The sequence below is a fragment of the Anolis sagrei genome, chromosome 6, assembly GCF_037176765.1.
Source record: "Anolis sagrei isolate rAnoSag1 chromosome 6, rAnoSag1.mat, whole genome shotgun sequence".
Lineage (NCBI taxonomy): Eukaryota > Metazoa > Chordata > Lepidosauria > Squamata > Dactyloidae > Anolis > Anolis sagrei.
Window position 1 is genome coordinate 90,565,632 of NC_090026.1, and position 24,934 is coordinate 90,590,565.

General features: G+C 38.3%; 1 protein-coding gene across 1 annotated transcript in view; it reads left to right on the forward strand.

Annotated features, from left to right (window-relative positions):
• Positions 1 to 24,934, forward strand: part of JAZF1 (JAZF zinc finger 1) — a 143,268-nt gene that overhangs the window by 78,603 nt on the left and 39,731 nt on the right. The window contains exon 2 of the mRNA XM_060782017.2: positions 10,839 to 10,911. Coding sequence (XP_060638000.1) covers positions 10,839 to 10,911 — 73 coding nt within the window. The remainder of the gene's footprint in view (positions 1 to 10,838; positions 10,912 to 24,934) is intronic.

Below are 24,934 nucleotides of genomic sequence, written 5' to 3' on the forward strand. Positions count from 1 at the left end.
CATTACCTCTCTTAATAGGGAGTCCCACAGCCTGGGAGCAGCCCTTCTCATGTTGTTATTAAGTATACCTTAATAAGGCTGCAAGTTAAGAGATTATAGAGTCATGAAGTTGGAAGGGGATCACCTTCTGCTCAATGCAAGATCTTCAGCTAGCTCATCCCCAGCAAGTAGCTGTCCAGCCTCTTGTTGAGGACACCCAGAGGAGACCTCACTAGATCTCCATTGCTGAACGATTCTCATTGTCAAGAAGTTCCTTCAAATCTTCAGTCAAAGTCTAGTCTCCTGTATCTTAAAACCATTAGAACGGAGGCAGCAGAGAACATTAAGAAGGCCACTTCTTCCACTTAGTGGCAACCCTTGATGTATTAAAGCAGTATTATCATATCAATCCTTAGTCCTCTCTTCACCAAACTGCTCAGATTCTTTAATCTCTTCTTGCATGTCTTGTCTTACTTGTGTTTCTCTGAACATATTGTTTATATACTCTACATTTTAATATGAGGCACCCAGTAACACAGTTCTCCAGATGGGGACTGTCCAGTGTAGAATATGGTGGGATAACTTGAAAATTCTACTTCTATTAAAGCAAACTTAAATGGCATTTGCTTTGTTTGTTGCAGCATCAAATTGTTGGCTTATGTTCAGCAGTAGCTCAGGTTCAGTTTCACTTCCTGCAGTACAGTTTATACAACCATATGGCTGCAACTTCTGCCCTTGGGTTAACTACACAGTGGCCCCTAGCTATCCACTATGGTGTAGTTCCAGGACTCTATGGATACCACATTCTGTGGATTCTCAAGTCTCATAATATACAGGGTTAGTCAAAATGCATAGGCCAATAAGCCATTCAATGGAATGGCTTATTGGCCTATGCATTTTGACTAACCCTGTATAATGCCGTAGTAAAATGGTATTCCTTATATAAAATTGAAAAAAGAGTTTTGCCTTGGGGAATTTTTTTGGGGGGGGGGGAGGGCAAATACTTTCAAGTAGTGGGTGGTTGGATATAGAATCTGTAGATATGGAGGGCCAACTGTAAAGCCATGTTTGTGTTGGCTAGATAATTCTGGGGGTTATAGTAAAAAAACAAAACAAAAACAAAGCTTAATAATAGCAAGGATTTTGAAGAATTGTGCATTTCTTCTTACATGCCACAAGGTGGCAAAATCTATAGTTGTAACAGCCACCTCAGCGAATAATATACATTCTTAATTGTTTTCGGTCAATAGCAAAATCTAAAGATTAACATAGGATCACCAAATTTAGATAAGAAACATGGAAATTCACTCTGCATCAGTAAACAAATTAATTGGCATCCAATACTAGACAGATAATGTTAGTTAATGTGGTTCACACATCTGAAAAAAGAGGTACATTAGAAACTATTTCCATTATTATAAGTATTCAAATTGATTTCAGCTTATGATGGCCTTCTCATCAGTCAAGGGTCCTCAAACTTTTTAACCAGAGGGCCGGTTCACAGCCCCTCAGACTGTTGGAGGGGCAGACTATACTTGGGGGGGGGGGACCATGAACAAATTCCTGTGCATATCTTATTTCTAGTCCAAAAAATGAAAGAACAATACAGTATTTAAAACGAAGAACAATTTTAACCAACACAAACTTATCAGTATTTCAGTGAGAAGTTTGCTGCCTGCTTTTGGCTGATGGGATAGTCAAGCTAATTAGGATTGTTGTTATTTGGTGCCTACAAATTGTTTCAGGCTTAAGGCAACCCTAAATCTAAAGTTTAGATAGGCGAACAGGTAAATGACCTTGGAGGACCGCATCCGGCCCACAGGCCTTTGTTTGGGGACCCCTGTCATAAGTCTGTCTCAGTAATATTTATTTAGAAAACGTTTCCCATTGGTTTCCTCAATGACTGTAAAAATGACTTGCCTAAAGTCACCTAGTGGGTTCCCACAACTGAACGGTGACTTAACTATGTTATACAACCCCAGGTCAACACTAAAACTACTACATTGGTTCTTGTTATAAACATGCGTATCAGTTTTGTAATGATTTGTCATACTGCGGAGGCACAGCCATTTTAAAATAATGGGCACCCGTCTCGTTTCTCCAAAAAAAGGAAAGAAAGAAGCATTTAGTTGAGGGAAACAATATGATTCCCAACTGTAAAGATTGGGAGTTGAAAATTTCTTTCCATATAACTTTTTATTTTTGTTTCAAACATACAACTAAATAAAATTGCACCTAGCTAATAGTGCAGTGGTGACAGGACAATAATGGAAGGAGGTGACGAGACCACATAATGAATACCAATGCTTCCAGGGGATTGGTAGAAATCCTGTTGAGAGAGCTTCTGAGCTTTGAACTTTGAGAAAGTACATGAAAGAAATAGCCGTCACATCTTACTACAATGATGTCACTCCATTTTATGTACTGTATGTTTCCTAGGAGGGTCTTTCTAGTTTTAATTCACTGTATTCCATCTGGTTTTGGAAGCTAAGCAAGATCAGGTCTATCTAGTTAGTACAGGGTGTCCTCAAGTTACAAATAAGATTCTGTAGGTTTGTATTTAAGTCGGAACAGGTATGGAACAGATACACACACACACACACACGCACACACATTTAAGCTTTGGGTAGCATAGAGAAGGGTTAATACTCCTGTGGTGTTTGTTTTGCTATCTGTTCCCCTTTAATCTCACTTTCTGTCCCTGTGATAATTGGATTTTGAAAATTTTGCCTTGTTGTGGAAACAAAGATTGGTGAGAAAGTTTCAGTTGAGACACCTTTTCCCCATTGTAACTCTTACAGGGGTGAATTTCCCTTCCGAAGAGTAGATTTCTCTCACTTCCTGATGTCTCACCCCCATACTTAACTATGAGTTGTTTGTAAGTCAAATGTTTCTAACTTGGGTACTGCCTGTACTTGGATGGGAGACCATCAGTGAATATCAGGTGCCATAGGCTGTATTTCATAGGGCAAACCCAGCTCTGACTACTCTTTGCCTGAGAATACCCAAAGTAATACTTGGGGCCATCATAAGTTGACAGGCAACCTGAAAGTTCGCACACACACACATACATGCATTCCCTGGAAACAATTCTGAAGGCCTATTCACTGGTCTCTACAGGGTGATGAATCTTTCAGTAAAGCCCTATTCCCTGGAATGTGCCCACCTCTGCCTTAAAGGTTTAGAATTGAATTGTTTTAACCTGTATTTATTTGTTCTTAAACTGTCCCCATAGATTTCCTTTTGTCTTTATCTTCAACCTGTTTTACATAATTGTTGAGGTCTACCGTCTACTGCCTTGATTAATGGATGTTCCATCCACAGAAGGTAGCCATTAATTATTGCCTTGGGTTGCATCAATAATTATGTTTTCCATATCAAAATTAACCTACTAAGCAGAAAATCATAATTGCCTGCAGTAAGAATGTGTTTTTGAGTACTTGTAGATGGTCTGTAAGAGTAAAAGAGATTACATTATCCCTGTTTGGTAGATTAACCCAAAATTTGTACAGATTTTTAAAAGCTGCAATCTTAAACACACAAAGAAACAACCGGACTTCCTTCTGAGAAACTATATGCAAATTACCTTTTCTTTTTATGTTTTAAATCTTCAAATTGTTTTTTCTCATTAATACTTTATTTATTTATTCATTATTTATTTATTCATTCATTTCTACCCCACCTTTCTCACCCTGATGGGGACTCAAACTTTGTAGTTTCACTGAAGGAGTATTTTCAGTATCTGAATATGTATCTTTTAACAGAGATTTGACCCCCTCCCCCCCAGCCTCCAGTATAAATATGTATATACATCGTATGGGGATCTGTCTCGGAATTTTATTATTCTCTGGCTTAGCACAAACTCTATTTGGTGTTTTGGATGAAAAAATATTTATTTATGTATTTACAGCATTTATATTCCGCCTTTCTCACCCCGAAGGGGACTCAGAGGGGATCACAGAACACATATATGGCAAACATTCTATTCTGTTACACACTGACAAGTCAGACAACTGTACATAGATAGAGGTATATATAGACTTTCCAATTTTTGGCATCTTGGAAGCTGTGCTCAGTTCCAGCCACCGGGGGGGGGGGGGTGCTGTCACTCAACTTTGTCTTCCAAAGAGCTTTTTCTTTGTAAATTTCCTCCTCAATCAAATCGCCAACATTTTTCTGGCATTTCTTTATGGATGCCTTAAACAACCCCTCTTAAATTGTACCTATTTATCTAATCACATTGCTGTTTTCAAAACTGCTAGCTAGGCAGAAGCTGGGCTAAAGAGCAGGAGCTCACCCTGACCAGGGCTTTGAACTGTCAACCTTTCGGTTGGCAAGATTTAGTGCAGCTGGCAGTTAACCTGTGCTAAAGCCTGCGTCAGGATGGTATCAGTGGGCAAGTATCCATTTTCTAATAAATATTCATTTCCTTTCTTTAAAATTTAGAACCTGGTTCCTTCCAAACTCTGTTAGTTATTGCTGTGGAATGTCCAGGGTGGGAGAAAGAACCCTTGCCTGTTTAAAGCAAGCGTGAATGTTGCAATTAGCAAGCTTGAATAGCAGTGAGTAGCCATGAAGTTGCAAAAGCATTCCACAGAGATACACACACACATGCACACACACACCACTTGCTTCACTGCGAACAGAACCTCTGATGATGCCAGCCACAGATGCAGGCAAAACATTAGGAGAGAATGCTGCTGGAACATGCCCATACTGCCCAAAAGCCACATAGCAACCCAATAATTCTATCCACTATCAACACATAACTCCTTTTCATGAGTACGTCATTCATTCAAATGTGGAAATATTAGTTTACTTATTAACAAAATTTCCCCATAGCCATGTTTACCCAACTAATTATTAAATGTATATGTGTATTTATACCTTGTATGTGTACACTGCCTCTTCCATGTATGCATGTTGCTTTTAATATGACATTATGATATTGATTTGGATATATGACACATACATTAAGGATTAGAATATAGAGTCAAGTATAATCTGATTTTGTTAAAAAATGGTAAAAGGGACATTTTCTTCATGTCCATAAGAACAATTTTATTATATAAGACATATTCTTAAAACCTTTTGAAAGCAAACAGGCAAAGTTTTAACTTGGTTGATGAATGTTTGTGTTAGATACTTTCCCTGTTCTCCCCTTATTTGAACATATTGTTATTTATATATACAACAGACTGTGTTGAAAAGCTCTCATTTTTCACTTTAATTGCCTACCTGAAGATTTTGGGTGAACTTCAAAGATGCATTTGTTTTGTTACATCGCTCATATCTATAGAGCAAAATGATCATGCAATTAGTTCTCTTATTTGTTAAGAAAAACTCTGATCTTGAAACATACAAAATACCAACCAAATGAGATTCTTCTTTTAACCTTGCAAGAATACGATTTCTTCCATCAACAATGATAGTTCGGATTCAGAAGATGGTACTGGTTGTCATCCATAGGCAATTTGAAGAATGTTTTTAGTATTTAAAAAATTGATTTATGTGATACTCTCAAGAGGATATTTAGGGGGAAAATGAGGGAAAATGTGCATGCATTAAATAGCCAAAGGTAGCTACTGGATATCTACTCCCAAAAGAGTGCTTGGTAATAACGGTTGAGTCTAAATATGTGTACTTTTACTTCCATCAGATGACTTCCTTATAACCTGCTTGATCGGTATGGAAAGCCAGCCTACGTTTTTTTTCCCTTTGAACTGGCTATAATTCAGGTAGTCCAAATGTCTGTCTTCACTGTTGAATTAGACTAATTTAATCCTCAGTCCATTTCTTTTTAACGGACCCTTGGGAACTGTAATTTAAGAGGTGGACTAGAACTCTTCTAACAAAAAACACTGAGTGTGTCACCAGATTATAAATCTTACATTTCTTTAGGATAGTCCCATGGTAACTGAAATTATATAGCATTGTCTGTATACAATGCAGACACATACAGAGTATATAACAACTTCTCTAGGTAAGTTGGAGCAACAGTGAGGCAAGACATTGTACTGTTGCCAAGGGAAATAACATGGGAATAGCCTGGAACACGGAAACAGCGCTAGCTAATGGTTGGAAGCGTTTCTTTCGAAATCGTTGTAGTGTGCCTTTGTTATTTATGATCTGATCTATCACAGGGTTTTCTTTGGAAGGTTTGTTCAGAAGAATTTGCCATTGCCTTCCTATGCGGATGAGCAGGTATGACTTACTCAAGCTCTCCCAGTGGGTTTCCATTGCTGAGCGAGCATTTAAACCTTGGTCTCCAGAGCCATAGTCAAGGCTCAGTTTATCATATCACACTGGAAACCAGACTACCACATCACACTAGGTGATCTTGAGTGAGTGACACACTCTCAGCTTCAAAAAAACTGTTGATAGGGTCTTCCTCATATTGTCATAAGTCAGAAATAATTTGAAGGAACACAACAATAACAACTAAATAAATAAATGAATGGTTTTAGTTTCATTATCCTTTATAATAGAAAGGACACTTAATATCAAGTACGATTGGACACTGATATGCAGGAGTCTTGACTGGTTTGCAACATATATAGATGTCTAATACAAAAATTAAGGTTACCATTAGGTTGGCTATTGATAGCTGTTACTTCCCCACCACCACCACCACCACTACTGCCGCCAATGGGGGTTTGCATAAAGGAGGTCATTCCCTGAATGCAAAGTTCTTAATTGTACAATGAGAGCCATAAAATAATGAGTCATTAGTACCACACACTAACTCAGGAAGCAAGTGGTTTGAGGTGATGTTTGTACATGACCAACAACTGATCTGTTCAGAATAAACGACAGCTGTAGCTGTTTTACGTGCACTGGGTTGTGGTAGCAGCATTAAGGCGGTGGTGGTTCCTTCCTCCACACAACACACACACATACACAGTCAGCTCCACAAACGACCAACAGAGTTGAAAAGCACAGCTTAGTAGCCGGAGGATTTTCAAGAAACATTTGTCATTCTGCAGACACATTTAAGGCACTGTGGGAATCTCATGTGAAACTGTTTAGACTAGTTTCAGTTAATTTTACTACCTAGCTAATGCTTAAGGAAAAGTTGAAAGCCTGGACTTGGCATTTTTATAGGCCTGTTTTTGTCTGTCTTCCTAAGCCAGCCCATATCTGTTCTGAAGGCACTTCCAATATCAGGCCTGCTCTGACCATTGAGATAACTTATTGCAAGGCAGAGAAATAAAGACTGGGAGCAGAAGTAGTTTGAAAGAGCATATCTGGAGGAGACTGAAAAATTAGTCAGAGGAATGTGGCAGGGAAAGGAGGTGATACGTGTGAATGAGCAAGTGCAGGCTAAAGGGCACTAAAGGGAAAAGTGTGATAACATGGGCTGGAAGAAGGAAAGCAATTGGAAGGGTATTTGGTGATCAAGTTAGTCATCTATTATGTGGGGTGTAAGAAATAAGCAAAAATATTGGAAAAAGAGAAAAGCCAAGAAATATATCCAGAATCTCTTAAAATGATAGCTATTGGTATTATCCATGGAAAGCTAGCTAGCTTAAATTTCCAAACTCTTATTATCTTTGGGTAGGAGAGCTAAGCAAGAAGCCAACAATGTTAAAATTGCATAGATGGGTACTCTGATTGTGTAAACAGAGTGAGTTTGATGAAAAGTTAAAAATGTCTTGAGATTAAACATGGGGAAATGGGGTTACACCTGGATTTTGACCGACAGGAGAATCAAAATGTGAATGCCTTCAAAACAGAAGTAAATTGTAAATTATGTGTTTTAAATTGTGTTTGTTAATATATCAGTTATATTTTTGTTAGACCTTGTTAGAACAGATGACCCTGGTTTATAGGGGAAGCCCTCCTATCATGGTGCTATGTTTCAGACATTTTCATTCAGGGTGCTCCCCCCCCCCCCCCCGGGACTATTACCCATTTTGAGAATTGTACTGTGAGTTCTTTTTAGTCATTGTTCAACTGATGGAGTGCTTTGTGTTCATTTGTAGTGTTGATTATTTATTCTCTGCACTACAGCAATACTACTCATTGTATTAGTTCTGCTTTTTGTACAACACTCTGAAATATTGTATTAAATGCAGTAAATGGAGCAGAATGATAGACCTATAGGTCTAGAACAGTGGTTCTTAACCTGTGGCCCACGGACTGCTAGTGGGCCACGAGGATGAAAATCTAGTCTGTGCGCCTCCTTCCTCTTTATTTGTTTATTTTATTTATTGCTGCTCCTTTCGTGCCACCTGCCACTCCTTCTCTGTCGCTGACCATGGCAAATGTTCTGTATCAGAAACTAGAGCTGATGTGGTCTGTCCAATGAAATTTCCTGAATTGGCCCCTAAAACCAGATCTAAAGTTGACCAAAAACTGATTCGTAATCTTTTTTGTACTAATGTTGGAGTGTGGTCCCAGTCAAAGTGGTCCCTGGTCAAAGTGGTCCCTGGCCAAAAAAAGGTTGTGAACTACTGACCTAGAAGATACCACAAGGGCCATCCAATCAACCCCTGCCATGCAGGAATACACAACCAAATGCATCCAGATTCTAATTAAAATTGTTGTTGTTACTATTATTATTTAAAATCTCCAGAGAAGGAGACTCCAAGGCAGTGCATTTCACTGTTGAACAGCTTTCACTAAGTTTTCCTGATGACTAAATGGGTTCTCTTTTCCTGGAGTGTGAATCCATTGCTCTGTCCTAATCTCTGGAGCAGCAAAAACCAGGCTTGCTCCATCTTCCATATAACATCTTTTTAAATATTTAAACATGGCTATCATGTCACCTCTTAATCTTCTCTTCCAGGCTAAACATAACCAGCTCTCTAAGCTACTCCTCAATCTTCCTGCACAAATTAAAGCTGTCAACAGATTTAGCTTTAGTATGATAAAAAGCCATTTAAAGCTGATAGGAGTACAGCAAGTAGTGAGTCACTCTATCTTCTGTAGGAAAAAATGTTCTAGAGCCTGAGGATCTCCACCAAGACAATATTTTCACACACATGCACACACATGACTAATTGTGTCTATAAAGGAAATGGAACCGAAAGAAGGGTCTTTCTTGGGGCTCTCCGAATCTAGGCAACATGTTCCAGAAGCATTCTCTCTTGACATTTCGACAATACATTGAACACCATATTGGATTAAAGTTCTGATTCAGTGTAAACCAATTTCCTCTGTTCAGATATTCATTTCAGTGTTATATTCATGTAGCAAAATGATGAGATTAACACACTGGTTTTGGGATTTTTTTCTTATAAGGTTTTTTTATTCAGACTGGAAAATCAATTTTGTGAGGAATTGATTTCCCTCTTTGTTTTTCCTTTTTCAGATGGAATTAATGCCAGTGGCATGCATTTTATTGTGTGTATGCATGCTTTGATTTGAATTTCTGATTGAAAGCTTCAGAAAATAATTTGCAGTCAGGGTGGAGACAAGAAAAAGCAGAATTTGGAGCACTAGAAGGAAATAGATGGTAGCTCTCAACAGAATAGTCTAAATTGGTACTTTTATCAGTGTTTTCATGAAAGTCCTATTTTTTTTACCTGAAATTAGTGAATGGGTCCAAGAGCAAACGAATCCTGAGCCATCCCTAGTTACCCTAGATCGTGACTAAACTGAGATTGTTGTCCTTTGGACATATCATGAGGAGACATGACACACTAGAAAAGCCAGTAATGTTTGGTAAGATAGAAGGCAGTAGGAAAAGAGGAAACTTGATAGATATATTCAGTCAAAGAAACCCTGAATCTGCAAGACTTGAGCAAGTCACCCTCTTAATGGCAGGGTGACTTAGAGGTCTCTCATTCATAGGGTCACCATTAATTGAAGTGGTCTTGGTGGCAATTAACAGTCATCACAAAAATGTCTGTTTTTCATTACAAACTAGAGTGACTTTTCAGACTGAAAGGATTTGATAATTCATAATTTACCTGTTACTGCTAAAGAAATTAAAGTTAAATCCCAGAAACAACAAATAAAAAGTATTCTCTCCTGACGTTTCGCCTGCATCTATGGCAAGCATCCTCAGAGGTAGTGAGGTCTTTGCTACCTCTGAGGATGCTTGCCATAGATGCAGGCGAAACATCGGGAGAGAATGCCTCTAGAACTTGGCCATATAGCCCAAAAAAACCTACAACAACCCAATGATTCCGGTCATGAAAGCCTTCTAAAATACAAATAAAAAGTATTTATAATGATTTTAATTCAGTTATCTAGAAAATACCCAGTTCTCTTATATCAGTTTCCCAGAGTCCTTCTCCAAATTGCTGCCTTGGACTCTGCAATTACAAGACATTTGAACCTAGATAACACACAATTTTTCCTAAATGTGTTACAGGATTTCTCCTTCAAGAACTTACTTAGTGACTTTTCTTTTGGCACAGCAAAGCTAGAGAAGACTTGGATCTTGGAAGTTCAGCCACTTCTTATCTTAATTCAATTGGCATACATGACTAGCCTACTTTAATCATGAAAAAAATTCATCAGCTATATCTAGCCCAGGACTTAGCTAATCAAAACATACTAAATGGTGTTCTTTCATGTCATCCATGGAAGATAGTTCTTAGCAGATGTAACTGCCATCTAAATATGGATCTGATTGGTTTGACATTTCTTAAAAGATGGTTCACTTACAGATGCATAATGGATTATCTCCACCCTTTACTGCTCATTTTAACTGTTTATAATTTAATGTAATAATGATATGCACTGATAAACATTTTTAAAGTATTTCAATATGTCTGCTTTTTTATGAATGAAGAATAAGATTTTGTTCTGTGTATGATCCAGAAACCAGGATATTAAATGCTTTGTATCCACATTATCTGATTCACCAAAACCTGGTAACAGTTTATGTATCTTTTTCATTACAGATACAGACCCACGTGTATTAGAGAAACAAGAACTACAACAACCAACCTATGTTGCTCTCAGTTATATTAATAGGTAAGATTTTTTAATGTGTCAGTATCAATATCTGCAGCTTTGAAAACAGTAATATTTGAAGAAAACGGCACTCTCTAACTTGACGCCTTCCAAACGTCTTGGGCAAATGCCCCCTTAATCCCCAAGTCACATGGCCAGTGACCAATGGTCATGTAACTGGGGATGATGGGAGATGGCACCCAGCTGTTCTGGAAGGGTGACATCTCCCTTCAGTGATTGCTTCTTGTGTTTTTATTTAAAAAATCATGTGCCTCTTGCAGTTTACTCTCAATATCTAGATCAAGAGTCAATAGTATTCAGGTTCCTGTATTACCATTGGTAGGAAAATAATAGGATTTGCAGCATGGCAACGTCCAAATGGATTCAAGATACCCATTCTGAACATGAAAAAGAATGTAGATAATATTTTATTTTTTGTGAACTTTAATAATTATGGTGTTATGTTAGTAAATGTTTACAATGAACTTTTAAATCATTGTTCACACCTACCATTCTGCTTTTGTTGTTGTTTGCCTTCAAGATACTATCAATGTATGTTGTTCCTAAGGCAAACCTAGCTCAGTGTTTTCTTTGCAGAGATTTGTTCAGAGGGGGCTTATATTTGCTTTTCTCTGAGGCTGAGAAAGTGTCTTGCCAAGGATCACCCAGTGGATATTTATGATTGAGTGGGAATTTGATCCCTGGTCTTTCACCTGGTCTCCCACCAAACCATTAAAAATACTGGTTCTTCAAACTACACTATGTTTAGAAAGGTTTTTCCATGTGGATATTCTTTCTTTGAGAAATGTTGGTTTAAACATTTTCCAACAAAAGTGTATTTTGCTAACAGACTCATTGTCCATTTCTGCCCATTCTTGTTACTTTTTATGAGGTTGAGCTGAGCTGCAAAAACACTACTGCCTGTTCAGCTTTTATTAAAAGTATTAGATTTGAAGCTGAGCCAAGTTTTCAATGATGGCTGTGATATTTTGTTTTTGTGTCAGTTTTAAACACTTGATATGTCCAAGTTGTTTCTGGGACTTGTCCAGTGAATTCCTGCAGTCATTGCATCATGAAGAAAAAACAGCTTGCTTAAATCAGTGCGGCTAAATATCCTGTTTCCAAGCCCTGGAAGAAAAATAGCAGAAGCAAGCATTGCTGTGAGTTTGGTGCCTTCTGCTTTGTTCTTCCACTATTTGGTGCCTTCTGCTTTGTTCTTCCACTATTTGGTGCCTTCTGCTTTGTTCTTCCACTATTTGGTGCCTTCTGCTTTGTTCTTCCACTATTCTTTCTATTACTTTGTTTATGCATATTTAATGCCACTTATTCCAGGCCCCCTGTCCTCTCATGACCTTTTTGCCTAGGTTTTTTTAATCGTAATCTTTCTCAGACGATTCCTTGAATCCAAATGTAATTATTATAACTCAAATTCCAAAAGAGATTTCTCATGGATTTCTAAGGATTACATTATATAGCACTGATTTCATACTGAAAACTTTTAATATTTTTCCGATTTACAAGCTTGTACTGGTACTATTAATAAGTCAATAGTGAAGGATAAACAAGATATGAAGACAGCATCCCCCAAACCAGGGGAAAGAGGGCTTACCAGATACCGATAAAGTGGAGAGGTGGGAATGGGCTAAAGTAAATATAAGGAAAAGAGGGCCGGCTCATCCCATGTGCCAAGACTGATGGTAAGGAAAGGAGTGCTAAATGCTTTTTTCCTACTCACACTCCTGCCAGCTACTTTCTTCCCAGAAATTATTGCTTTCAGTCTTGGGAGTTCAACCAAGAAAGAAACAGCTGGGATGGAGGGTTTTCAGCAGCCTTGCCTTGGCATTCAATTTTAGTGCAAACAAATGCAAGGACAGGGCAGGTACATCATTCAGCATAATGTCTGCCTACTAGCCTCACTCTCCTACATAGGGAGCTGTGTAAGACTTCTGTAAATAGTACTGTAGTGAGTGAAGAGAGAATACATCTCAATGTAGTATATGTATTCCAGGCCATGTCTCCTTTAACTGAAAATTTGGTACCAGAGGCCACAATATGGCATGGAAAGAACAGGGACATGTACCTACACTACAAATAAGAGCTGTTCAACATGTTTCATATACTTTTAATAAAATGGACAATACAACATCAATATGTGTAATGAAACAACCATGCCAGCCAGGGTTTACTTAAGTAGCCGCTTTGAGTTTCCTTTGTGGAGAGAAAAAGCAGGGTATAAACAAACATCATAGCAACAACAACAAAAACAAAAACATTTGTAGCCTTTTAGAAACCACTTGAAAGCTTCTTGAAAGATGGAAGATTATCTGTCTTGCCTCTTCACTCATGGAGTGGAGCCCCCAGTGGTGCAGTGGGTTAAACCCTTGTCCTGGCAAGACTGCTGATCAATAGGTCAGCGGTTCAAATCTGGGGAGAGCTGGTTGAGCTCCCTCTGTCAGCTTCATCTCCCCATGCAGGGACATGAGAGAAGCTCCCACAAGGCTGATAAAACATCGAACATCCGGGCATCCCCTGGGCCATCCTTGCAGATGGCCAATTCTCTCGCACTAGAAGCGACTTCCAGTTTCTCAAGTTACTCCTAACATAAAAAAAACCTCATTGAATATCTCACTGTAGCAGTATAAATTTCTCCAAGAACTTGAACTGAGGGCCCTTCCACACACACCCATATCCCAGAACAACAAGGCAGAAAATCCCACAATATCTGCTTTGAACTGGGTTATCTGAGTCCACACTCAGATAATGTGGGATTTTCTGCCTTGATATTCTGGGATATAGGACTGTGTGGAAGGGCCCTGAGTTCCTAAAAAACAAGGTTTAGCCTGTATCTGAGTTAGCAGTAGGATGCAGGCTATTTGGGTAGTACCATTCATTCAATCGGTCTACTCTAGAGGCAGTTAACAATGTTTCTGTAGCGGCAGGTCAGGTTACCCACAGAGTTTCTTCTATATTAATAAAACATAGGTGAATACTACATTCTTCTAAGATTTAACAGCATTTGGTAATCATTATTCCTGCTTAGGACCTGTGCCAAACCTGCAGCTACTCTGTGTTTTGGCAGTGATGTGAAGCATCATGCAAACTCACATTTGCCACCCAAAGTACAACAAAGATTTGTTGGCTGTGCACATTCCACCCAAAGCACCACAGCAAGAGTTTTCCCCCCAGATGTCAGACCACACATAAAAGAAGTAAATTACATAAAGTCAAAGCCATCTTGATTCAAGTATTTCAGCCAATGAGACCTTAAACCCACAAATCCCGCAAAAATTGTAAACACACGCAGTGGAAATGGATAACAGTTTAAAGGGTCCACCAACACTCTTTCTATGATGGAAAAAATAGGATTGCTATACATGAAAAATGGGGAAAGGCCACAAACTAACTCTGATAGTTACTCAGATTATTATTTTTGAAGTTTATACGGCCTAATTTTAGTCTCATTTATATGTACCATATGGTCAGGACTATAAATGCCATTTTTCCTGATAAATAGCAAGTTTGTGGAACCAACAAATCCAAATGGTTTATTACCTGGATCCTGAAGACAATCAATTCCATTCATACTGCAGAGCTTTTAATGATAAGCTTACATTTTAAACAGAACTGGGCGGATGTCTAACAATGTATGGGATCAATGCAAGCAAAAGGACCTTTGGTTAGTCAAATTTACCCTGGTTATCTGAAACAGCTGAGTTTGCAAAAAACTAGACATGCAATTGTAAAAGATTTCCCTGCCAAGTTTTCTGTTCCACATGAAAAATGTCACAAAACTGTTTACATATTTTAAAAACTCTACCAATCACATGTCTACATGGAATTACAGTATATTAAAGACCTGAGCTTGGAAAAATTACATGTAAGAAATGATCATCCTGGAACTGAAGGTTTGATATAGAGGACTCCCATGAATCATATTTTAAAACGCTCTATTAGATCCAGTTTTAGCTAATGGGGCAAAGAATATGGAGGAAAAGAGAGGAGAAAGAACATTAGGATGCTTAAGAAGTTTCTAATTCATGTGTATCTGGTCCTTCAGCAAACTCACTCCCAAAATATAGCTCCTTGCCATATTTTGGAGGAAGGTATTAGCAGGTTTGGGGGAATTTCAAGATTTGCAGCAATACAAAAACAATAAACAATGGTGTGGGGGGGGGGGGGCTTTGAAATGAGGACTTGACTGGGTATTGTTTTATTGTCCGGGCGGAGGCCACAAGAGGGCGCTAGAGAGAGAAGGATAGACCATTTTATGGGGGAGTTGTAGGAAGAAAACCCTTTCCCCCCTTTTACTGGCTATCCCCCCCTCCCCCTTCCTATATCATAAACAAGGGTTGTTTCCATGACAGGGACATGGGTTGAAGGAATAACAGGAAAATAGAAAGAAATGATTTTATTACTTCAATCCACCCTCTACTGCTGTAAAATGGACTATCCTTTTTTCTGTAGCACTTCCTTGTGGTATCTGCCTGGATAATGGAACAGTACCATTGTCTGTGCTTACTTAGGGGATCCCTCATTGTCTGAGTAGGATTGTCTTCCAAGATTGGTGTACTGGAGGTGGGTCCATAGGTGACTGTGCCTCTTCAAATTCTGCAGCATTGCTGGTCACAACTGACCGCCAGCTGGAGTGCTCAAGGGCCAGGGCTTCCCAGTTCTCAGTGTCTATGCCAGAGTTGTTAAGGTTGGCTTTAAGCCCATCTTTAAATCTCTTTTCCTGCCCACCAACATTCCGTTTTCCTTTCTTGAGTTCGGAGTAGAGCAAGTGCCTTGGGACACCAGACAACATGGTCGGTCCAGAGGAGTTGATGACGGAGGACCATCGCTTCAATGCTGGTGGTCTTTGCTTCTTCCAGCACTCTGACATTTGTCCGCCTGTCTTCCCAAGAAATTTGCAGGATTTTTCGGAGGCAGCGCTGATGGAATCGTTCTAGGAGTTGCATGTGATGTCTGTAGATAGTCCACGTCTCTCAGGTGTATAGCAAGGTTGGGAGGACAATAGCTTTATAGCACCTTGGTATGCCTATGGATGTCCCGGTCCTCAAACACTCTCTGCTTCATTTGGAAAAATGCTGCACTTGCAGAGCTCAGGCGGTGTTATATTTCAGTGTCAATGTTGACTTTTGTGGAGAAGTGGCTGCCAAGGTAGTGGAAATGGTCAACATTTTCTAATGTTACACCATTAAGCAATATTTCTGGCATTGGAGAGGGATGGGCTGGTGACTGCTGAAAGAGCACTTTGGTTTTCTCAATGTTCAACAACAGGCCGAGCTTCTCATATGCTTCTGCGAAGGTGCTTAGTGGCCACAGAAGTCTAAATATTTGGGGGGGGGGGGGTCTGCGTACAATTCTGAAGAGAAGCATTCTACATTACAACATTGTATTTCAGGCCCCACATGTTAAGACTCCTTTCCATAAATATGCAAGAATGATTAAATGGTTCACCATGCAAAAGTATTACCTTTATGTAGAAAACAAGGGTTGTCTTTGTCGTATAGAGTCTTTTTTTCTATTGCCATGAACCCATCTTTGAGAATCTATGGATTTATATTCTGGTAAGGTACCTTCAACTCTCTATTCTAGTCCACCCCAATGTACACTTTTCAGGGTGCTTTGAATTCTTGTGCAAGTGAAATTCATCTTAATGGCAGCTGAAAAGAAGTTACATTACCCTTGCCAGTACTAGTGGACAATTCTACCTAAAGACTGCTTGCAAATATGGATGTGGATAGCATTTGAAATTTGTTCCCCATGACTAAAGGAAAACTGTATTTTTTACCCTATTTGTGTCTCAAGCACTTCACTCTTACTATATTACAAGTCTATTGGGACTTTTAAAACTGCTTATTCAGATTTTACTGTTTTGGACCTACAAGAGCTAGTTGTGTTAAGTTGCTTCCTGGAAAGAAACAAGACAGTTGTAAAGCATCTTGAAATCCGTACTTATTAAATGATAAAGATCTAGTTTTCTCTGAGAGTTTAAAGAAAGATAACACTACGTAACACAGTTTTTGTTCCTGGGTTATAAATGAAATTTCCTAATTGGTTCTATCATAAAAACATGGAAAAAGTTTATTAAACTGCAAAAACTTTGTATTTGCAGGACATCCTTAGCACATTTTGCTACAGCCCCCCCCCTCCCCCGGGTGCAAATAAGTTTTTATTAAGTTTTCAAAAAAGAGATACATACTTTTAAAAAAAGTCTTTATTGAGAGTTTTCATTAAAAACAGTAAAAAAAAACAAAAATAAAAGAGAAGAAAAAGACAAAAGTAGAAAATAGAAAGAAAAAAATAAAAGGAAAAAAGAAAGAAAGAAAATAAAAAATAAGGGGTTTTCTTGACTTTCTGAGTGTTTTCTATGAGATTTCATCCTTTTTCTCACAAGTCTCTTAGGCTTGTTCTCCCTCCCTCCCTCCCTCCCTTCCTTCCTTCCTTCCTTCCTTCCTTCCTTCCTTTTGGTTCCGGTGTGTATTCTTTTCTTTTTTATGTCAAAATCTTCTTAATTTTTTGTTTTAAATATTCAGTGATTTTATTCCAGTCGGTTTCTTTTATTGGCTTTCCCTTGCTTTTTGATATCAGGTAACTATCCATATTTCTTATGTCTAGAACTTTTGACATCCAATTGTCCTCTTCTGATATTTCTTTCTTTTTTCATAATTTTGCATAGCAAATCCTTGCTGCCGTGGTTAGCAAAAACAGAACTTTGTCAGTATTTTTATCCAATTTCTGCTCTATTATCCCCTCTTCTTTCAAGAAATACATATTTGTATCTCGTATTAGGTACCTACCAGTAATTTTTCCATCCACAACTCTTGGAATACGATTCTTCCTGGTCTTTATATGCAGTAGAGGCTGGCTTATCCAACATAAATGGGGCCAGCAGAATGTCGGATAAGCAAAAATGTTGGATAATAAGGAGAGATTAAGGAAAAGCCTATTAGATGTCAAATTACATTATGATTTTTCAAATTAAGCACCGAAACATCATTTTTTTAAATAAAATTATAAATTTCATTGCACATAAAAACCAGTAGGGATAATGGGACGGGATGGTTAGGGTGAGGATATGTGGGAGGGGTGGGTGGGGAAAAAGAAATAGGGCATGGTGCGAGGGAAGGATATGGGGAAGGGGGGAAGGGAATGGGGGTTACATCGTAGACAAGACACAGAGGGGAAGGGGGGGGGGTTGAGTTACAAAAACTTCCTGGCTGAACAGAAAGATAATTATTTCACTTATACAAAATAGTGGCTGATAGCGTATATCAGAGTCTTTCTTATGAATCGTCGGGTTATCGCTTAAAGCTTCGTGAGTCTTATCTCTCTTTTTCAAGATATTCCATGAAGTTGCTCCAGTCCGTATGATTTTCCTTAACTCCATTGGCTGATAATCTCTGGGTCAGTAGATCCATATTCATTACATCATTTTTTACAACAAATCGACAAAAAAAACCAGTTCAATACACGGTAACATTACGTAATAATTGGAGTCAGCATAAGAGAGAAGAGTTTTATTCCTTCTAACCACCTTTTTCATGGTCCTGCTAAGATACCATGTAACAGACAAAGAGAAGTTTGGTGACTGTTCCAAAAACATAGGAAGTAAATCAGCCCATTGAAGTGACTTCTTTCAGCATTGTCTTTAATGGATGGCCCTCTCACAAGACTTGTTGTCATCATCAACATCATCTTAATATCTTACTATTTTCTCACAATTAGGACTCAGGATTTACAGAAAACTGAATTTAGCAGAATAACAAACTGCTGGATGTTCTCCATACAAAAACATTTTCTTGTTATTCTAGTCTTCTAGTTTTCTTGTTATTCTAGTCTTTCATTACATCAATATTTTCAGCAGGTTAGAGTGTGTATAATTTTGATGCTGTTCTTGAAAAGTCTTAATTTGGTTTGACACAGAGGACTACAATAGGGAATATGAGGATTGAATATAAGCTATAGTATTGTTTGGTTTGTGGGCAGCCACATTTTCATCAAAGAGTTGCTGTATATTCAGCACCACAATGCATCTCACTATGTTCTTTTTTGCTATTCTGTTTCTTGCTGTATTTTAATTTGCCAGTGATATGCTAGGTCGGCTTTAAAGCTAGCAGGTGTAAGAATAATTTTGTAGAAGAAATTATTAGAACCTATCAAAGAATAGCCAGACATTCTGCTTTATATAAAGAGAAAGGATGTTTGAGAGGAAAATGATAAGGTTAAGAGCAATCTGAATAAAATATTAGGCCATGTAGAACTTTGAAAACATTTGATTTCAGTATTTGCCATGCTAATGTGACATACTATTGGCACAAAGATCAGGTCACTACATTGGGCTCATTTATTTTCAGAGAGGAAATAACATGACCCTAAAATGTCATCTCTGAAGAGTTAGCTTGACTTTGCAACTCTGGCTGAATCTTCTCACCTATATTTCACAGGCCTGTCATCTTTGAGTCTAATATTCTTCTCTGCTGTTAGCGCATTTTAAAAAATGTGCCATATGCAGATTTGAAAATAATTTTTAGGCCTCACTTACTATAATGATCATGTTGACTGAGATGTTTAGGGACTTGTAGTGCAAAAAAGTAACTTTTTAGAATTCTTATTTTTTGTTGAAAATAGCAAGCAATTCTGAATTGGTGAGAAATCAGTTGAAACCTCTCCCTCATGCTTTCCTTCACATAATTATATGTTTATGATCATATTTACTATATACCATCCCTATCCTCTGCATTTCACAGCAGAATATCTATGAAGATCAGTAACTAACAAATACCTAAATCATGTTGTTAGTCCTAACCAGATTATATCTATTAAATCAACGGGTTTTATTTTTAAGGTGTTGACTCACAACACACATATTGATTGTGTCTCCTCATCAGGAGTAACCAATAGGATTCCAGCTGATGAATGTGCATATGTGGGAGTATGACTGGGAATCCTGGTGAAATCAGAAGGTCCAGTTAGATATATTGATGGCTTGTGCATAGAGGCATAATAATAAAGAATTTGATTGTGTCAGCTTTCTCCCAAGCTTGGCTATGTAGCAAGCTGCAAACACACAAGAGTAAGCTTGAGTCAGTCCAAGGTCAAGGCACTGATCAATCAACATGCAAGGGATAAACAGTAAAGCAAACTGCAAGGGCATGCCAAAGTTCCTTAGCGGGGAAATCCATAGCAAACACAGTCCAAGGTATAATCCACAGGCAAAATCCAAAATTCAGTCTATCACATGAAGTCCAAGGAAACACACAACATCTTGAAGCTACTGCTCCAACAATGACATTGCTGCCAGCAACTGAATGCCTCAACTCTCAACTATTTTTACTGGTCTTGCAGCCATTCCCAATCACTGGCTCTCATCTTTGCCAAACAAAGAACTGTGAACTTGAATTCCTTCTGTCCTCAGCTGGAGCCAGGTTGGAATGCTTAACTTTTTCTCTTCCAGCTCAGGGACCTGATCCCAATCCTGATCTGCAGCCTGAGCCCTGCTAGGTTCTGCATTGTCTGTTAGGTGCTGTTGCTCGTGATCTGTCTACCCTGAGAAATATTTGGCAACATTACTTAGCCGACAATGCTGTTGCTCTGTTTTTGAGAGTAGTTCGGATGCCGAGAGAAGCAATCCTCCTTCCTCATCCTTGCTGTCAGTGTTGGTCATGACAGTTTGACATGTTGGTCATGACAGTTTGGAACTTTCATTCATAATGAAGAATCTGGAGCTGAAATTTCACACAGGCTCAGAATGAGGACCAGTTCCAACTGCCTTCTACATATTTGAACAGGAAAATGAGTCAAGGGTTACAAAGTATTTGGTATAGATGATTTTGCATGTTTTGTTTATTTTCTAATACTAGTTTTAAAACCATGTAATTCTTTCCTTGTTTCAATTATGCTCACTCATTTTGAGCTGTAATCCATATTTAGTCCTCCTATAGCCACACTCTTGATATCCTCAAATGAGTGAAAATGATTGCTGTTTGGTACTACAGGTTGATTATGCCTTATCTGAAATACTTGGGACCAGAAGTATTTTGTATTTTTTATTGTATTATTTTTTTTAATACAAGTAGTGTAGTATGTACATATTGCCTAGGTGCAAAATATACAACTCAAAAGGATTTTGAGCAGCCTACAGAGCTGCTTTTGCCTTCCATGTCCATCCCACCCAAGAAGGTAGACAGGATGTTCTAGGCGCAGAACTAGCCATGTACGACCTTGGCACTAGGCTCCAGGGCTGTGCACTCCCGATGTTACCAGTTGAGGTGCAAAACTGAGGGCATCAGTTAGGAAGACCCATCACCAGCCCTTCCCCAATTCCAGGAGGGGGCGGGGAGTTAGTATACTGCCCTTCAGATAGGTTGACAAGATGACAAGAAGCCCCTCTGAAAGTGTACCAACTCCACCCCATCCCATTGCACTCTCAGTCCCTCTTGCTCCTTTCCTGCCTCCTTCATTGGGCTCAGAACCTTGAAAATTCTTGTGTTGGTGTGGCAGCCTAGCTTCCAAGGTGGTTTTGGGGAAGTACATTGAGAAAGATAGCTACAGCATTGTAGGTTTTTTTAAAAAATCATAATTACAATCTCCAATGAGAATTTTTTGACAATTACTCATTTTACCTAAATGCTAAAGTTTGATGAAGCAGCTCTTTTAAGGTTCAAACAGATGCCACTTGTGACATTTCAGGTGTTAGGTAATTCCTGCCACTCCTATGCAGCCGTAGAAGTTACGCAATTGATTCAATGGGTCTGTTCAATTCTAGATCATCAGAGCCTAGATTAAGGCCCCATATAATGCAGTTTCATGATGCGGTTTAACTGCGTTGAACTGCATTGTATGATTTTACACTTTTTAATAGTGCAAATTCACTGCAGTTAATCTGTATTATGAATCTGCATTATATGGCAACATAGATGGTGCCTCAGTTACTGTTCCACAAATAATTAAATTTAGGAATGGTAGGCTTGTTAGATAAACCAAAAGGTTCAGCAGGGATTAGTAATACAAGGCATTGCTACTCGTTGTTGGCTCTCCTGATGATTTCAGCCACAGTCTGTAATTGTCTGCTGGTTGAAGTTCTGGTGCTGGTTAGCTTCATCATTTTGTCAGTTTGCTAATAAGAAGGTCAGCGCAGGTACAGGCTCTTAGATTTACATGTGGCAGATGATGAAGCATTATGGGAAATCTGCCTCTAAGACCAGGCTTGTGTTGCATGTTACAATTGGCACCCGTTCTATGGTTCCATAATTGACAAGAAATGCTATTATCAAGCAGGTCTGTTGAGATAATTAGCATTCCAGGGTTGCATTTTTAATCAGACTTGAGTCAGATAATTTATCACAGCAGTAGCAAGCTGTCAGGGTCATACAATAAATACTCATTAAAGATGAATAAAGATTAAGTGCAGCCCAAAACAGAATTAAGCGAAGTGCTACTTATGAGTCATTTCACTTCAATATTTGCTTGTTAATAATTTGATGTAATATTGGCAAAGAGATCAGGTCTCAGCACTGAGCTCATTTGTGCAAGAGGTGATAATACTGTGCTGAGATGTCTGTTCAGTATCCGTTTGAGGCTGAAACCTTACTCGTAATTGATTGATTGGAAAAAGAATATTAATTTTGAAAAACTGATTTAGTGTGACTGCTCCAGCCATAACTGGAGTTCCTCAGTAATAAGTTGACACATTAAAGAGAGAAGTGTTCCATTCTGAAAGCAGAACTAATTTGTTAACATTAGTATACTATTGCACTTTAAATTCAGTGCAGATCTCTTTTATTCAGGAGCTTCACACATGAAGAGTTTGTGGCACTTTCAGCTGGCTTTCAGTTAATTAAAAAGCCCCTGGACCCAAATACGTCTTGACAATAACACAGTGTTGAAGTATTCTGTGTTGTGTGCGTGTGTTTCTTAATTAAGTGTAGACACTAAGAATACTCTAGATAGCATGGCCATACATTTAGCTTGAAGTCCTATCACAAAAAATCATTTATTCAATAGCTTACACTGAATTTGCTACATGGCTTCTAGCTTGCTTCTAGCTTCAGTTACTTCATGTGTAATAGGAGGAATTACTATATAGGTTGAGGATTCCCTATCTGGTCCCCCAGTGGCGCAATGGGTTAAACCCTTGTGCCGACAGGATTGAAGACCGGCAGGTCGGAGGTTCAAATCCGAGGAGAGCGTGGATTAGCTCCCTCTGTCAGCTCCAGCTCCCCATGCAGGGACATGAGAGAAGCCTCCCACAAGGATGGTAAAACATCAAAACATCCGGGCATCCCCTGGGCAACGTCCTTGCAGATGGCCAATTCTCTCACACCAGAAATGACTTGCAGTTTCTCAAGTCACTCCTGACACGAAAAAAAATTCCCTTACCTGAAACATTTGGGACCAGAAATGTTTTGGATTTTGGGGTCGTCCCCCCACAGATTTTGGCATATCTGTATTTCTATATGTACATAATGAGATACTTTGGAGCTAGGACCTAAGTCTAAATATGAAATTCATGTATGTATCATATACAACATCTACGCATAGCCTGATGGCAATTTAATACAATATTTGTATAACTTTGTGCATGATACACTGCTTGTGTACATAGAATCATCAGAAAGCAAAGATGTCACTATCTCAGTCACCCAAATTGACAGTTGTGAAATTTGGAGCATTTCGAATATCAGAATTCCAGTTAAAGGATGCTCAACCTATACTGACATATCTTACAGGTCTGATGTAAATAATACAACTATGTATTTGAAGTGCTTTGAACACTGAGAACTGTTAAATATTACATTTTAAAAAATAAAAGCATAAAAGTAATAGCATTGCTTGTATTGGTATTAATGATCACCTCTATGACTGAACTGAACAGTTTTATGGCTTTTTTACTGATCGCATATTAGATTTTGAGATTGTAGAATTTTCATTTGAAAGAACTGTTTTCTTACAGTTTGACTGTGAAGTCTCATTTGCTCTATACTTCGAGTGAACTTCTTCTCAAAGTATTTCCGTGTGTGTGCCTTTTGAACATGGATAGAGTAGCTGTGACTGGGTACACATCAGTAGTGTGCAACAATAATAAATGCACACTGAAAATATAAAATTATAATGCAAAATTCACCTAATGTGCAGGGGAGTTTTTATCTTTAATGGTGAGTGAGCTTCAAATAATTGGAATGAAGTCCTAACGGGATGGAGCCATGTGTAACTCATTCTTAGAATTGACCTTTTGAAAACTGTAAGACTTGTGTTGCTAGAATCTCTGGCCTCTTCTATGCTGTCCTTATTTCCAAGGATCTGATCCCAGATTATCTGTTTATCCCAGATTATATGATAGTGGAGACTCATACAATCCAGTTCAAAGCAGATAACCAGGGATCGGAACCTGGGATATAAGGGCAGTGCAGAAGGGGCCTCAGTTGAACTGAATTCAGTTTGGTATCGCTAGGTCCAATCTATTCTGAGCTGCAAAATCTAAACTCAAAAATAAATGAAATCACAATATATAGCCTTGAAAAAAATCAACTCTAGTCTTATTTTTTAATAAATAATTGAGTGTTTTTAATTTTGATTGAACCAGTTTTACAATGTTTTTCCCTTTGGTCTTTTTTTTTCTTTCCACAATGCTTGCTAATTCCAGAAGTAGTACTCGATCATGTGATTTTAATATTTATTTTAGGGTGTTTTTAATGCTTTGTCTTAGTGTCTACGTGTTGTATATGCCTGTGTTTAATGGTTTTAATGATTTTAATTTATAGTTATATGTCAGTGTTTAATTATCGTGATTTTATTTTATTATATGTATGTTGGCATTGAATTCTAGCAATTAATGTATTGTAAACCGCCTTGAGTCACCCCAGGTGAGAAAGGTGGTATATAAATATACTAAATAAATAAATAAACTATATATTTGGGAATTTGCCTGTTGTTCCAGGAAAGATGCATAATTAAAAGGCTTATGCAACAACATTCAAATCAGGCTTGTGTCAGAAGCAAATCCAGGCAGTATAGGGCTTCTTTGCCATTGCGTCATGAT